Consider the following 16,246-nt stretch of genomic DNA (forward strand, 5'->3'; position numbering starts at 1 on the left):
TTTCCTTACTTTGGTAGGCGGTTCCAGAGCCTAGCACTCAGCTGCCACATAGAAACACCACGGTGTGGGTGCGTAGTGCCACCTACTACTTATTAACAAGTGGTTGACTTTATTCTGACGGTTCCAGTTGAGCTCGTTAGCCAGACATAATGACCTTTTCTTCACAAAACAGTGTTAGGCTACCTAGTTTAGTTTAGATGAGTAGTTCTGTGTCTGGGAGTTTTCCTACTGTTTGTGGGTTTTGTCTGTTTCTCTTAATGTAATAATTCATACTGTAATGAGGTTTGCTTTTTACACGTTTTGCTCACTGGGGATGGTGACAGTGGTGCTCACATGTCTGAAGAATGGGGTAAAATCATTTAATATTCCATGACCATTTATAAATTGATACTGAATTAAAAGTAGAATTTATTGAGTGTTGTCTTTCAGAAAAAAATTTAATAGTATACAAAATGCTTAATGTTTTAAGAGATTGTTCATAGTCTACCAGGAACAAACTTGAAAGTTAAAAATATCCATGGTTGGATGGGTTATGCTGAGTTTTCCAAAGCTGGTTTAAAGAGTTGACATACCCTGATTTATTTCTTAATCTCTAGCAGTAGTCTAAAAACTTGGATAACACAGTTAGAACTTGCTGTTTGGAAAGTCATTAATGTTTGTCAATTGGCCTTCTTAACGTAGAGGGAAGAATTTTTTTCCAAATTGGAAAGAATTCCATATGTAAACCTCAAAGACTCAGGGTGCAGGCAATATCTTTTAGACTATCTGGCATTCTCACAAGAAATAGGAATATAGAATGGTAAGAAAAAATTTAATGAGGATAAAATTAGCATAAATGGTAAACTGGTTTTTGAGAGTCTCTAATTGCAATGAGATCTGATTTGTTTTTTTCCCCTGTTTCATAATTTCAGGGTTAGTCAGCAAAATAAAATCAACCTAATGACAGCAGACAACTTATCCATCTGTTTTTGGCCAACTTTGATGAGACCTGATTTTGAGAATCGGGAGTTTCTGTCTACCACCAAAATCCATCAATCTGTCGTTGAAACATTTATTCAGCAGTGCCAGTTTTTCTTTTACAATGGAGAAATTGTAGAAACTGCGAACACTGTGCCGCCTCCACCGCCTTCGAATCCAGGACAGTTGGTGGAATCGATGGTACCACTTCAGTTGCCACCACCATTGCAACCGCAGCTAATCCAACCGCAGCTGCAGACAGATCCTCTTGGTATTATATGAGTAGAATGTAATTGCAGATGGCCTGAAATTGGACAAAAGCAAATCTAGACATGCATGTTTCAGGGTTTAGTAGTATATTTCATGTTTCATACAGATAATCCACATTCAAAATGACGAGACATACTCTTTGAACTATATGGTATTCCCTATCCGCTTAAATTACAAATCTAAAAACATGTCGTAAGCATGACTGGAGAGGTTTAATTTTTATAAAAAATAGTTATAAAAATGCAAAGCTGCTGCTGCATGCATCCTTATTGCAATCAGTATATCATTCCTGTGGCAATTTCTGTCACATTATATTGTGAATAAAATTTTTCTATAGAAATTAAATGATTTAAAAACTCATATATGAAACGTTTAATGCTTTCAGCCTGCTTTATGGCTGGTTTTGTTATTTGATGTGCTAATTTGGGGACTTAATTTACATTTAAGAAGTCTGTATAGATAACTAAAGCCCAGTTAAGTATTTTTTAATTTCAGGCTACTATGCCATGCTTGGGGTGTTGTTTGAAAGAAAGGAAAAAAATAATATGTGTGACATATTTCACATTCTGCACCTTCATCTTCTAAGTAAATCTGTGGATGATTTGATGAGGAGTGAATGAACCTGTTTCTTTTACTCACATACCAAGGACACACTTGTGGTTAAAGTGAGTTGATACTGTGGTGTAAAGGATAGTTGTCACCAACTCATTTCTTTATGATCTATAATGAAAAATACATTTTGTATACGGTTAATTCTGTAAACAGATGCATGTTCAAGAGATCTATCATGGTCTTGTAATCTTAATCTAATATATTTTAGATATTTTAATTTTTCCCTCTTGGGGAATACATTTAGTATAGTGTAGAAAAATACTTCATGACATTTTCATATAAGGTTATATAACTTTTCATACATAAACATGAAATTTGTTGTAGAAAGTTCTTTAAACCAAACATTTAATCTAGGACTTCAATTTAATCTGTTCCTTGAATCTATTTTTATGTGGCCCTTGAGAATATATCCCAAAAAATCCATTGCTAATACAGCAATAAAAATACTTTGGGTACTGACAGGCTCCTTGGAGTATGTATATATAAAGTCACACACTTGTATTCATATTCTTTCTGTGATGTGTTGTTCTACAACCCAGAATGGCTTTTGCACCATTTTTTAAACCAGTTTCCCTCCTTTGATGTTGGTACCAGAGTTGCTATAAATGACTGCTGCTTTAGGGGTTAAATATTTTGTTAGTGAAGATACAAACAGAACACTAAATTATGATAAAGCTTCCTGACTGGGTTATAAAGTAAATTTAGTTGGGCTATATTCAAACTTATTTTATTATCAAACCATACCATTTGTTTTACTGGAAAAGGAAAAAAAAATGGTTTGCTTTTTACTGCTGGGTCATATTTTGTGTAGTAAAGAAATTCTTTGGTCAATGTTGTAATCTTTATATTTCAATTTTAAGGTTCCTTATTTGTATTATAGTAAATTGGTGATTTTGAGATTCAAGGCTCCTAAGAGTTTGATTTGCCCCATTTTGTCTTAAAATAAATATTTCTCAATTGTTATATCTTAGGTATTGTGCTTCCAATTTCAACCAAGATGTCAACATGAACTTGGCAACTATTGAAGTACATGTATACTATAAATTATCTTATTTGTTATTATCTTTTCTAAGAGAACAAAGTCCCTATTATTCCTATTGCAAAGCACACAGGAATTAAGAAAGTACATTAATTAAAAAAAAAATCCGGTAAATGTAGTATCCTTAACTTGTTCTATATTACTTATACCTATTGTCTATATAGCTTTAATTTATAGCTGTCAGTTTAACATTGGCATGTCTGGCAAAGAAAATTAAACTAAGAGTTTTATAAACTGTTTCTAGGTTGCTAAAGAATTTATTTTTCTACTATAAATGGTATAGACAAAGCATCAACTATGTACAGGAAAAGAGCCTGACAACTTCTACTGGAAGTAGGCTTCAAAGAGAATTTTCAGAACTGTTCATATTTGTGGTTCACTCTGTCCTAACTTCACTATTGTAATATGTGAGTCCCAGTTTATTTCAGCTATTCTCTTTTATAATGTATTAATTTAACATCTACGTTTAAAACTATTTTTGTTATTAAAATTAGTGTTTATAAGCTTCCACATTAGCCGCCTTACACCTTCCCCAAAACTGGTCTCTTAATTTTCTATGCATTCTCTCATTGATCTGACACGCTACATGGTGAATCACACGAGTATTCTACATCTGGTTCACTTTACTGCTAGCTTATAGACATTGAAGAATTAAAGTGTGCTTTAAAGCTCAGTCTCTTACACTGACTTGTGTTTGTTTTTGGCCAAGGGTATAGATGTTTTTAAATATTAAAAAAAATAATTATAAGAAGAGAATAACATTTTTTTTCCTAAGTTACCGGAACATGTCACTATTTAGGGACACATACATAAACATGTATATATGAGACTTAATGGGTTAAAAGAATAGTAGATAGTCTTTAATTATGGATCAACATTAAGACATTTCACAATATTAAAAAATTCCATCTATAAATGTTGCCATTGTTTCATTTAAAGTTCGGGACTTACTATTCCAATATCGGGTTCAACAGTGTTTAGATGAACAATATAAAGTATAAAAGGGTCTTTGCTTCAGGCTTTGAGTGGATTTTTTTAGAAGTCAAATTCTATTTGCTATGTGCTTTTCAGGGTATACAGGTATCTTAACAAAATTCCAGGCACAGTATATCTGCTTAAAGTGATACTTTTTTGTAGTATTTTCCTCCCCTTAACATTTACAGTATAAATACTGTAGGCAACAGCAATCTAACCTAGCCAAAAATACAGTTTTTATTTTCCATATTAAAGACTTTCTGGTCTTTTTTTAATTTTATTTTCATTTTTTGAGGTATTGAAATATAGTTTCTGATATCTCTTAGATATAAACAAACGGAACATTTGAAATAAAAATTAATAATTGTGATGCTATTTGTGAGCTGGATTTCTGTATATAGTGTATAATTTTAAAAAGTCAAAAATGGTTTGTTTCTTTTTATAGTTAATATAATTTTATGCTTTATCCAGACGTTCCTGCAGTAATTTAAGTATCAGTAAACCTTCCTGGTGTGCTGAATATTTTTTGTAAAACTTTAAGAAGCCATGCAAGTTGCCTATATTTGCCATTTTGCTGGTAAAAATCAACTAACTTTAGGTAAACAGGAACATTTAAAATTTCATATTAATATTTGGATTTATATTGAGTTTGAATTTGTATTTATATTTGAGTTTGAGCTCAGCCTGGGACACATTAGACCCTGCCTTTAAAAAGGGTTTTAAAAAAAAAATGAAAACAAGATTGTACTGATTAATGTACAGTTTAATGTTAAGATTAAACGTATACATGAATTCAGATATAGAGAGATATTTCTTTCAAACCACTGGAAATATTTTTAAACCTAGTTACAGCAGAGCTATTAATATTGGAAAATATGCTTTTGCTTTCTCTTCATGGCTTGTAAAATAAGCTCAACTTTATGAGTATGTGCTGTCAGGGTTTGTGGATCTGGTGAGTTCTCTTTGAGTTGAATCCTTGTACATTTCTTGGATTTGAAGTCTTAGTCTTTTCCAGTTACCAAATACCTGAACATTAATAATAATAGGGAAGATATCATTTTTCAGAATCATTTTCTTAGGGGCTGGTGAGATGGCTCCGTGATTAAGAACTCTTGCTGCTTTTCCAGAGGACCTGGGCTCAGTTCCCAGCGCTCAGATGAGGCTTATCATAATCAACTGTAACTCCAGCTCCTCCACGGGCAACTGCACTCACATGCACATATCCATACCTAGATTTAAAAATAAAAGTGCACCTAAATCATTTTTTATAATAGCATCTGTATGTTTTTGCCACATATTCTTATAGCCAATGATTTGCTGTGATACAGGTACCATTGTTTTTATAAAACAGTTAAAATCTAACTTTAGTGAATGTGGAGAAATTTTCACTATTAAGTTGAATCTTATCAAACTATACATGATTATATCATAGACACAATACACATTTTTTTTCTGGAGGATGGGGATATTAAGAGCCACATAATTTCATATTCACAACTTAGATGGATGGTGTAAAATTAGTTTTTATAAGAATTTCCATGGTAGCAAGAGTGATTTTGGAAAGCCAGTGAATGACAGTAAAAGTTAACAATGTTAACCATTCTTGTTTCCCAGTTGTTAGAAGTGTTAAAGAATCTATGGTTGAAAACCCAAACTTCTTCATCTCCTTAGTACATATTTTCCTGTTCAGTTTTATTTTATGGAAATAGTAAAGTCACTGTGAGTAATTTAGTAATGGCCTCTCCAAGCAGTTTGGTGTTTGGCTTAAAATTTACTGTTTTAACTTTTTTTTTTTTAATTTACATTGTTTTATTTCAACATAAGTGATACAGATTTGCCGAGTCTTTTTCGTTATCTGTATTTCCTCTCTAGATCCTTGCGTACTTGAATTGTGAATTCGGTGAATATTGCCTAAGTCTAAAATATTTTATATTTTAAATATTTGAAACTCTTAGTTTCCTTTTTTCTGATTCTTGTTATTTCATTTTGTACAGATAAATTTAGGTGTTAAGTCAGAAACAGTATGTATTACTATCATTTGTGAAGCACTCCAATTAAGTGTGTAGATGAAATTATTTGTAAAATAATAATTGAGGGGGCGTGGGGAGAGAGAAAGCTGGCTGTATCTTCCTAGGTTTACTTTTTAAAAATTTCATTTCTAAACTTGCCGTTTGCTGACAGTTGTGCATGCCTGTGGAATATTTTTTTAATTACAATATTTTAGCTGAGACTTTCTAGGAGTTTACTTTTAAAATGCAAATTGTTTTATCTAGTACTTGAGTTACAAAATAACTGCTGGGTTACCTTAAAGTTACTATTTTCTGGTATAGATCAGGAATTAACAATTTTTCCCCTTTCAGAAATAGATACTAAATATATTAAAGTGCAGGCCAAATGATCACTGTAGCACAACTCCCCTCTACTACTCTAGTATGTAAGTAGCCATTAGCAAAACAGAAATGAATATGTGTTCTAAGTAAATTATTAGGCCAGTAGAATTTAGTTGGCTGATCACTGGCATAGATTGTTAGTAAAATTAAAGCCTCCAATCTGTTTCTGGATCTGTATGAAATAATTGATTAATACAGATAGAAGTAAAATTTTACAGGTGACAATTTCCTTTAGGGAAATTTTTTCAGTTGTAGGAAATAAATTAGGAGAGCTGTAAAGGTTCTTAGTTATATTCTGAGGGTTGGAAAAAAGTTTTGAGGAGGATAATTACATACCCACATCGTATTTGCTAATCATGACAACAGTAATATTACACTGTCGTAGAGATTTTGAGAAACATCATACCTGATGATTGCAAAGGTATGTGGGGATTAATGAGTAGTCTCCAGCAGGTGTGCCTCACTCACCAGGCAGTGATTTCCTCTGGGAAATCATATGGGAGACAGTTGAGCAGGACATTCAGAAGATGTGTGTTTACTGAACATTAGAGAGTTCAAAATGGAGAAGAATGTAAGTAATCATAGGAAACTGAAGTTGTGCCTTGGTATCTCTAATCAGTAGAGAAATTATTTTGCATAAAGAGGAAAAAGTCACCAGATCTTACATGTGCTTCCCAACCATGTCTTCACTGGTCATAATAAAATAAACTTGATGGCAGATCAGAGAACTTGCTTTTGCAGAATGAATGAGTCAACCATGAAAAAAAGTCTTTACCCATAAATCATATGCCATAATTTTATGGTGAAGAAAAACTGTTACATACTGAATGAAAATGGTGTTAACTACAAATCAGACTTCTTATAACCAGCCTCTAAATAAGCTCCAGTGATCACAGTTGTTGGAATTCACATTGTCCATGTTCCCTGCTTTGTTCTGAGGCTGTTCTGTGTGGTTGCAAGTGTCTTCTGTGAACATAGAGCACCTGTTGACTGTGGAGATTAAGCTAGAACTGGATAAACATGTTTGTTTTCTCAATCAAAATCCAAGGACCAAAACAGTAAAATGATATCTTTTTAGAATTTAAGGTCCAACAGGAAAAAAAAAATGGCACTTCAAATACAACACTTTGCAGGCCAGTGAGATGCCTCTGCCAGTGAAGGAGCTGGCTGCCAGTCTAGTAGCTCGAGTTGGATCCTAGAATGCATTTGGTGGAGGGAAACACCACCTGCTACAGGTATCATCCGACCTCCAGCACGTGCCATCAAGCACACACCTGCATACATGCAATTCATAGGCCTTGTGGATTAAGCAGTTTTTCTGTATCGATATATTTTTCAGAGTTTGAAGAACATACAAGAAAAAAAACTTCACAAGTTACTCTGGTGGAAAAGAAAATGCCAAGTAGTCTGAGCCACATTAAGTTGAAATTATTTACATGCATCCATATGGCTTTGCAGGTGAATTTTACTAAATCTTTAAAGATTGATAAGGCCAGCATAAAGTTCCTGGCAAAATTCAGCAAGAATATAGTAGAAGGCAAACATTATGAATATAGATGCAAATATTTTAAATATTTGTATTTAATGAAATTTCTAATTAAGCTGACAATTTTGAAACTACAATGCAGAATAAAGGAAAATTTATGTGATTATGTCAATAGATGTAAAAAGTAATTTATTTTATATAATTACACTATCAGTTGATGTTGCCGTGCTGTTTGCACACAGTCAAATATAAGGTGAAAAGTGTAACTGGCTATGGTTCAGTCATACAAGGTTCAGTTCAGCAGCATAATGCAGTTGTAAATTACTATGACCTAATGAACAGATCTTTTGAAGTGTGCTACATCTTTGTCCTCTACTACAGACAAGCACAGTATAGTATCTGGTAGGCTTTTTTTAGCCTTTGAGGCCAAAACATTGTACACAGGGCCTCTATGCTTTGGCATTGTTGGCATTTGGAACAGATGGTTATTTGTATAGAGAGTTGCTGTTGTGCACTATAAGATCTTTAACAACATTCCTACCCTTTGCTAGCATCGATAACCGTTAGCACTCTACTCAAGAGAAAGATTCAAAATGGCTCCAGACTTTTTCTAGTGTTCTTTACAGAACAAAAATGACCATGGTTTGGAGCTAGACCACATCTGCTTTTGAATGCTGCTATGACCAATACTCCCAAGTAAAGAGGTTGCCTGGTCCAAAGCAGTCCAGGAAAACATTTGAAAACTCAAGTTTGTGTACATGAAACTCTTGAGCTATACCATGTAGCTAACCATATCGGAGAAAGAAGTAGCAGAGAAGATGTAATACTTTATGAAAAGTCCCATAGAAACGTGTAATAAGATGTTGGAACTGGGCCACATAATCTGAAAGAATTACTGGCATGTTTCTAGATGCAAAGGAATGCCTAACAACCATGTATGTTGAACTCTCAATAAAACAATTGAGTTTTGAAGACCTCAGGCAAACAGAGGCAAGCCTAGCAGCAACCCATTGTGAAATGAGGATAGTCCATCTGGGGTTGCACCTGAGCAGAACTAAGCAACACACATATCACTTGTGTTGGGGTGTGTGTTGGTGGTCTCACCTACCCTGGTTGTACCTTTTCCATCCCTCAACTTTTATCTATGGTTTTGTGAAAGGCCCTGTATGATCAGAGATTTTTTTTTTTTTAAGTTTGATTTATAAACTAGTAGCAAGTTTTCTATATCTTAATCCAGAGTCATACTGCCTCTGGTTGAATCATGCATTCAATAGGCATTTGCCAGGGCCCAGTTATTAGACAAGTAGCTTAGAGGCCTCCAGAAGTGAACAAAGAGCTAATCCTAAACTGTGTCTTGTGTTTCCTTAAACACTGAGAAAAGCTTTATTTTCCCCTTGCTCCTGTTTTTTGTCTCCTGGCCATCTTAATGTTCTTTTTCCCCTGTGGTATGTGTCTCCTATCCATAGGATCTGTCGGTACAATGGACTCTTGTCTTCCCAAGCTTCTGCCTTTCCTCTTGTAGTTGCCCCGCAATGATCATATAAAGAACAGAAAAACAACAAAAGCCCTCAGATGTTCTTTAAAACAGCGATAAGCTGCTTCTCAACGTGCCAGATTCTAGCTTTGGTATCACACCCAGTGTCCCTGCCTAGACTGGCCACTTCCTGTTTGATCTCAAGCCAACCTATGGGCTTGTGCCAGGATCTGCCCTACAACCCAACAGATTCCTTCTGTACTGCATCCAACCTCCACACAGCCAGATCTATTCCAGAGTTTAGCCCTGTGAGTCTGACCTCCCTATGCACACCTCCCCAACCTGCTCAGGCCCTATAGCCAGTGACCCTGCCCTGTCGAGCCTCCCCTGAATGCTCCACACTGCATCTCTAGGAATCTGCCACAACCTGATCCAGTCCTGATGAGACTTGGTAGGCTGGGGTCAGTTGATAGGGGAGAGCCCCTCCTTTTCTGAAGACTAGGTGTACAGAGGGGAGGAGAGAGGGAGGGTGGGAATGGGACAAGATGAGGGAGGGGTCTATGCATATGATCAGATGTAAACTGAATACATTTAAAAAATTAAAAAAAAAAACTGCCTGTACGCTCAGACTCCTGGGAGTTGAATTCAGCCTAGGCCAGAACCATGGCAATGACCAGAGAGCTCTTACAGATGCACCTGTATGTGCTTGTAGGCTTTGAGGAGAAGGTAGCAAAGAGGTGATGAAAACAAACAGATAGAAAGTGCTTTCCTGCCACTCAAACAAAAATCTAGATAACCCCAGAGCAGCTGAACTCTTCCACCAGCTTTCCCAGGCATTGGAGGTACTGACTGATGCCGCATCCAAGGCTGCTTTGTGATAAGGGGAGTAAAGCCAAGAAGCAGGCAGCAGAGAGGACCAAGAGACCAGACAAGAAAAGAAAAAAGTGAAGCTTGACCTGGAGGCCTGAGAGTGGCAGGCCCAGGCCCAGGAGAGTGAGGAAGAGCTGGAACACCACAACACTAGAGCAGCAGATTGCACACCTTCGAAAAGAGGGTTTCTGTCAGTTGGAGGAGCAGCAAAGGCTAGTCCAGGAGCAGATCTGCCAGGACCAAGAACAGAGGCTGAGAGGAAGTACAGAAAATATGAAAGCAAAGGAACCCCCAACTAAAGCTAAAGTAAAAGTGCAAGAAGGAGGATAAGTCCCAAAGTGGCTACTCCAGAGATGTCCTCCCTGAGGCTCTTACAAAAGCATGGGGAGATTCTCAACCTGCTGCTGTCCAGAAAGAAAGCGGGCAACGCCATAGTGGAGTTTGCAACTGTCAGGGCTGCAGAGCTGACTGTCAGAAATGACGTGAACCTAGTGGACAACCCTCTGAAGATTTTTTGGTTGGAGGGGCAGTCCCAGGGCAAGGTGGACCCCAGCCAACCCGGACCGTCAAAGGGCTCAGTGCTGTCAGAAAGCAACTTTGAGAGTCTCTCATGATGTGCATGTGCCAGGAAGCTGACCTCCAGCAGCTGTTCGCCCAAATGCAGCAGGAAGATGAGAGTCAGCCCACGTAGCCCTGGCTCCAGCCTTCCCACTCCACACCCTTTTCTGAATCATAACCAATAAACTTTAAAAAAAAAAAAATGAGTTCAAGGCTCTTCTCCACTTTTTTCTTCTAACAGATTTAGTGTTTCTGGTTTATGTCAAGGTCTTTGAGCCACTTGGACTTTAATTCTGAGCAAGGTGATAAATATGGGTCTATTTGTATTTCTCTACATCTAGACATCCAGTTAGACCATTTGTTAAAGATGCTATATTTTTTCCATTGTATGGTTTTGGCTTCTTTGTCAAAAACCAAGTGTCTGTAGGTGTCTGGATCTATTTATGAGTCTTTTAATTAGATCCCATTGATCGACCAGATCAGTCTGAGTGAGGTAACCCAGAACCAGAAAGACAGGCATGACATATATTCACTTATAAGCTGATATTAGCCGTATAATACACGATAACCATACTACAATCCACAGACCTAAAGAAACTAAATAACAATGAGGACTCTAGGTAGGATGCTTAATTCTCATTCAGAAGGGTAAATAGAATAGACACCAGAGGTGGTGGAAGAGAGGGAACAGGATGGGAGCTTACCATAAATGTCCTCTGGAAGACTCTACCAATAGGGGATCAAAGCAATGAGACTCAGCCAACCTTTGGACAGAGTGCAGAGAGTCTTACGGGAGAGTGGAGGGATAGAAGGACCAGCAGGGACAGGAGCTCCACAAAGAGACCAACAAAGCCAACAAATCTGGCCCAGGGGGTCACTGCAGAGACAAATGCATCAACCAAGGGTTGCGTTTGTTGCATGCATGGAGAGGACCTAGAACCCCGGCTCAGATGTAGCCCATAGGCAGCTCAGTCTCCATGTGGGTTCCCTAGTGAGAGGAGCAGAAACTCTGACAGACAACAGGACTTTGTTGACTGCTCTTTGATCAATTCCCCCCTGGCGGAGTGGCCTTACCAGGCCACAGAGGAAGAGGATTTAGGAGGTCTGATGAGACTTGATAAGCTAGGGTCAGATAGTAGGGGAGGAGGGCTCCCTGTTTCTGTAGACCAAGAGAGGTGGGGGAGAGAGAGCAAGGATGAGACCAGGAGGAGGTGAGGGAGAGGACTACAATTAGGATATAAAATGAATAATTTATAAAAATAAAAGAAAATCAGGAGGTCTGCCTATTTGAAAGCATGGAGATGAACATATTGGAATGTGTATAAAGTATTTTTATTATTATTTAGTAATATCCATAGAAAGCATCAACACAAGGCAAATAGACAGGATGTATCATTTACTTGTCACTGTCTAACATATCAATCATCCAAGCAGCTGATGAACTTGTGAGCACAGCGGTTACTGAGGCAGAGGTGTGTTGGGTGTTGTCTGGTACTCCATGCATACAAATGTTGAATTTGGGCCCCCAAGGTAGGGTTGCAGTCCAGATGAATGCATTCTCACATACACCAATCTATGTTGTGTAAACTTTGCTCCCCAGTTATCTCTGGTTGGTTAATTTAAAAAGCTGGACTAGGCAAAAGAGAGCTTCTGTTCACAGGCTTGAGGTCTCAAGTAGGGACCACAAAGTAGAGGAGAAGGAAGGAGAGATAGAGAGAGGACATCATCATGAAGAATTCACCTGGTGGACAAGAGACAGCCTAGACAGAATACATGGCAAGGAACTTGGGGCCTGTGGCTGGAAAGTGGCCAGACTAGCTTAGAGGTTTAGTATAAATCGATTGTATCTGCCCAGAGCCTAAAGCTTACTAATAAATCCAGTGAGTTTCTGTGTCTTTAATTTAGAGCTAGAACAGGTGACTAAAAAAGCTCCCACATTAATAAATTTTCTACAATAGAGATGGAAGCTATATATATATGTTGACAATGTAACTTTCACTTAAAAAGGCTAGTCTATGGAGTCAGGCTTATTACCTACTCTGAATATCCAATCTTCCATTAAGACCATATTTTGTGTATCTGAGCCTGAGTCAGTTTTGTTTTTGTTGTTGTTGTTGTTTTGTTTTGTTTTTCTGTTTGTTTGTGTTTGTTTTTATTTTTCAGATAATATGATTTCCTAGACACCTATTTAGGTAATTAAAATAGGTCATTAATATTTATCTATTAACTCTTACATCAAAATGAGGTACAAGATGTAGTTCTAGAATGATAATACAAATTCATATAAGAACCTAAATGGAATAGAGTAAGCTTTTCTTGATTTGTTCAGGGCTTTTGGTTTTAGCATTGAAAGGTTTGCAACCCAAGAAGCTCTTCAATCCATGGAAGGTCAGAAAAGTGGGTTATTCTAGTGGTCAAATACCCAGCCTAAAGGAGAGAAGGGTAGGCCTCAGGTGTGGAACCTGAGGTGAGTTGAGCAAACTAATGCCCACAGTGAACATATGAGACATGAAAACCATTTGCGATGCTTCGAGAGTGTTGTGAACTGTGTGCCGACCTCAACAAAGGACACAGTGATGGGGCTGGAATTCATGAGGATGACTCAAGAACCTTCAGTGTATTATTGAGGCTACGGTAGGCCCCCAAAATGAAATAATTGAGCAAGCAATGAAGGAAACAAAACAGTTTAGGTCCTAGAACTAATCACAATAGCTACACCAGGGTCTTTTAGAAAATGTAGAAAATTTCGGGCAGGACAGCTTCTTAAACTTGCCTGATTTTGAACCACTGTGCATTCTTCAATTCACCCATCCTTCAGTTGCAAGCAACACTGAACATGCAGGAGAAGCCTAATGACCTGTGTGAGACACGTGGACTGTGCATGCCGCCGGTACCTCAGCCCAGCCAACAATATACTCCTACCCTGAAAACCCCTTCCCACTCCCAAAGGTTCATTATAACATTTGTCCACCCGAATAAAGGGCACAAGCTGTTTCACTGAATATCATCTAAGAGAGCCGTTTCTTTGGATATTGTCTAAGATGTAACACTAAAATCCTCGGAGAAGGCCTTCTATTCCCTGGCCCCGCACTCCCAGTCAGACCGCGATCCTACAGACCCACCTGTTCCACTTCTTCCTTCCGAAGTGGTGCCTGGACACCCCGGAGGGAGGAGCGGAGCTTAGGGCCACAGAGCTGGCTGTAGGTTTAGCCCACATAGCAAGCACTAACACGGCTCCTTCTGCGTATGCCCAGAGCTGTGAGTGGAAGCTGAGACCCTATCTTAGGTAATAAATTCTGGATTCTAACACTCAAATTTATAAGGATGGTTCAAAGCCCGTTCTATCAATCACAGTGAGGCTGTTCCAAATAAAAATGAATCCTCCATCTTGTGAGAAATCATAAGGCATGCTATCTCTTTAAGCCACATGCTTTCTAATGAGAGCCAGACCGGAGGCTTGCCAGGTTCTTATCTTTGTTTTTATCATTTTCTAACCTTCATAATCCCTGGCAAAAAGATATTTCAAATCTTTTATTTTTATTTTGTCAGTCTAGAATAATTTTAGTCAAACAAGTATATTTATAACTATCATTATGTGATGGTGTTTTATGGTATGTATAAATTTATAATCTCCTGCATTAGGCAGTAGTTTTTTGACTTAGAAATTTATTTTATCCTTGTCACAAAAGAATTATGTGTCTCTCTGGAACAGCGAGGAGTGACGAGAACTGTTGGCACTGGATTGCTTGTAACTAGTGCAGTATTTGTGCTCGTCCCTCCACCCACTGCTGCTGTCCCCGTGCGTGGAGGAAGCCTGCGCAGACAAACATATGGGGGCCATATTATGGAGAGAGAAGAAATCTTATAAATCCTCTTGATCTCACTAATGAGGCATCCAATTCCAGAGGGTTGACCGCTTGAGCCAGACATCACCAGATTAGCGAGGGTCTCACCTCCTAAACTGCCTCCGTGGAGCACTGTCACACGGGGTCCAGAGACTGTTGCGAAGAACATCAGAAGATAAAGAGGCTTTCGTGGGTTGCTTGGTGAGTTTTTTTTTCTTACATAGTGTATTTTGAGCCCCTCGAAAGCAGCTTACACACGGACCACTGAGGAGCCTGTACTCTGTGGGGTGGCGTATGTGAGGAATGTCTGCTGTGCAGGCCCCCGGGTTAGAGAACAATTGGCGGAATGGTCGCTCACACCAGTCCCATGAGTGGCAGCTCTTGCAGGGTATTTGATCCCATTGTGAACCCCAGAACTGTGGACTGTAAAACCCTGCTTCTTGTTTGGCGGGGTTGAGTCCTATCACATACCTTTAATCCAAGAACTGTTTATTGTAAGCAGGGGATTATGGTGTGGTTCACCCAGCCCTAGCACACACCTTTTACCTAGGAGTTCGCTGTATCTAATCTAATAAAGTTAGCTCTAGCTCAAGAGGCAGAGCAAGAAAACCGCTGACCAGGATTAAAGAGTAGCGGGGACTTTGAATTTAGGGGTATTTAAGACAGCGTGGAGAAGAAAGAGGTTCTAGCTCAAGCTCTGGCTTTAGCTTAGGTTCCAGCTCCTCAGCTCCCTGGCTTTTGGGGCTTTGAGCTACAAGCTTTTGGCCTGGGGTTGTTTTTCCTGGCCATTTCCTCCTGGGCTGTCAGTTGTCCTAGGGAGCCTTTTGAGTTTCTTCCATCCAGACCTGAACTGGGTGCTTTCTCTGCCTCACTGAGCTAGCAGGTTTTCACCCCAGCATCTGGCTCCTGAGTCTTTATTGGTAAAACAGAACAGTTTTTTTTGTTTTTTAAACAAGCAACCTTCGTTCTTGTATGATCAGGACGCAGACTAAGAAGTACTCTACCGCTGTGACCCAGTACTCAGATGCCGCGCACACACGACAGACTCAGGTAGTTGCCTAAACTAAAATTACATTTTCCACTCAGCAGGTACAAAGCCAGTCAACTCCTAAAAGTGTCTGCGTGTGACATGCACGGCACACGCGTACAGGAAGAGGACACTGCTGGGATAGATAGGGGGCCACTGCCCCCCATGTCCTGTCCATCTTCCAGGGTTCCCAGGTCTCCGCGGACAAAATGGCCACCACCAAACGTCTTAAACAACTTTGGCTTAGAAAAAATAAGAGTAAGTATATGATGCTCTGAATTTCCGAAATCAGATCCCTGGAGAATCATTCTCATGACGCCTGAGTAGGATTCCCTTGAGCACACGTCTCCACCGCCAGGGACAAGGAGCAGAGATAGGAGCGTAGCATTTATTATACAGGACGCAACCGCTCGCCGAGCTGAGTTTAAAAACACGATGGGATCCCTGTTTCTCTGCACCGTGTTCCTGCACCGTCTCTTCGGCTTCTGTTATCTGACGTGCCGATTGTGGAGAGCTGGAAGAGGGTGTCCACAGTATCATGAATTCCTGCAGCACCCGGCAAGAGGCAGGCAGCCTGAGCGTTGATTGTGCCCCGTTTTGATCAAGCTGGAGCATGTCCAACTCCAGAGCCAAGGCTGAGTTCTGAATTTCTGGGGCTGCACAAACGAGCAGTGGAAATGCTCTCACAAAGCTCCAAGATGATCCCACGGTCTGTGCAGCCTCCACTGCGGGCGCTGGCGCGC

General features: G+C 39.0%; 1 protein-coding gene and 1 pseudogene across 3 annotated transcripts in view; both read left to right on the plus strand.

Annotated features, from left to right (window-relative positions):
* Arhgap5 (Rho GTPase activating protein 5) overlaps window positions 1–3,117 on the plus strand; it is a 68,513-nt gene extending 65,396 nt beyond the window's left edge. For all 3 annotated transcript variants that reach the window (XM_060387488.1, XM_060387489.1, XM_060387486.1), the window contains exon 7: window positions 912–3,117. In XM_060387488.1, the coding sequence (XP_060243471.1) occupies window positions 912–1,239 (328 nt within the window). In that variant the 3' untranslated portion in view covers window positions 1,240–3,117. The remainder of the gene's footprint in view (window positions 1–911) is intronic.
* A 1,527-nt stretch (window positions 3,118–4,644) lies between these two features.
* LOC132655224 (dnaJ homolog subfamily C member 17-like) lies at window positions 4,645–10,804 on the plus strand (annotated as a pseudogene).
* Window positions 10,805–16,246: the final 5,442 nt, after the last annotated feature.

The sequence above is a fragment of the Meriones unguiculatus genome, chromosome 7 (genome assembly GCF_030254825.1).
Source record: "Meriones unguiculatus strain TT.TT164.6M chromosome 7, Bangor_MerUng_6.1, whole genome shotgun sequence".
Taxonomy (NCBI): Eukaryota; Metazoa; Chordata; class Mammalia; order Rodentia; family Muridae; genus Meriones; species Meriones unguiculatus.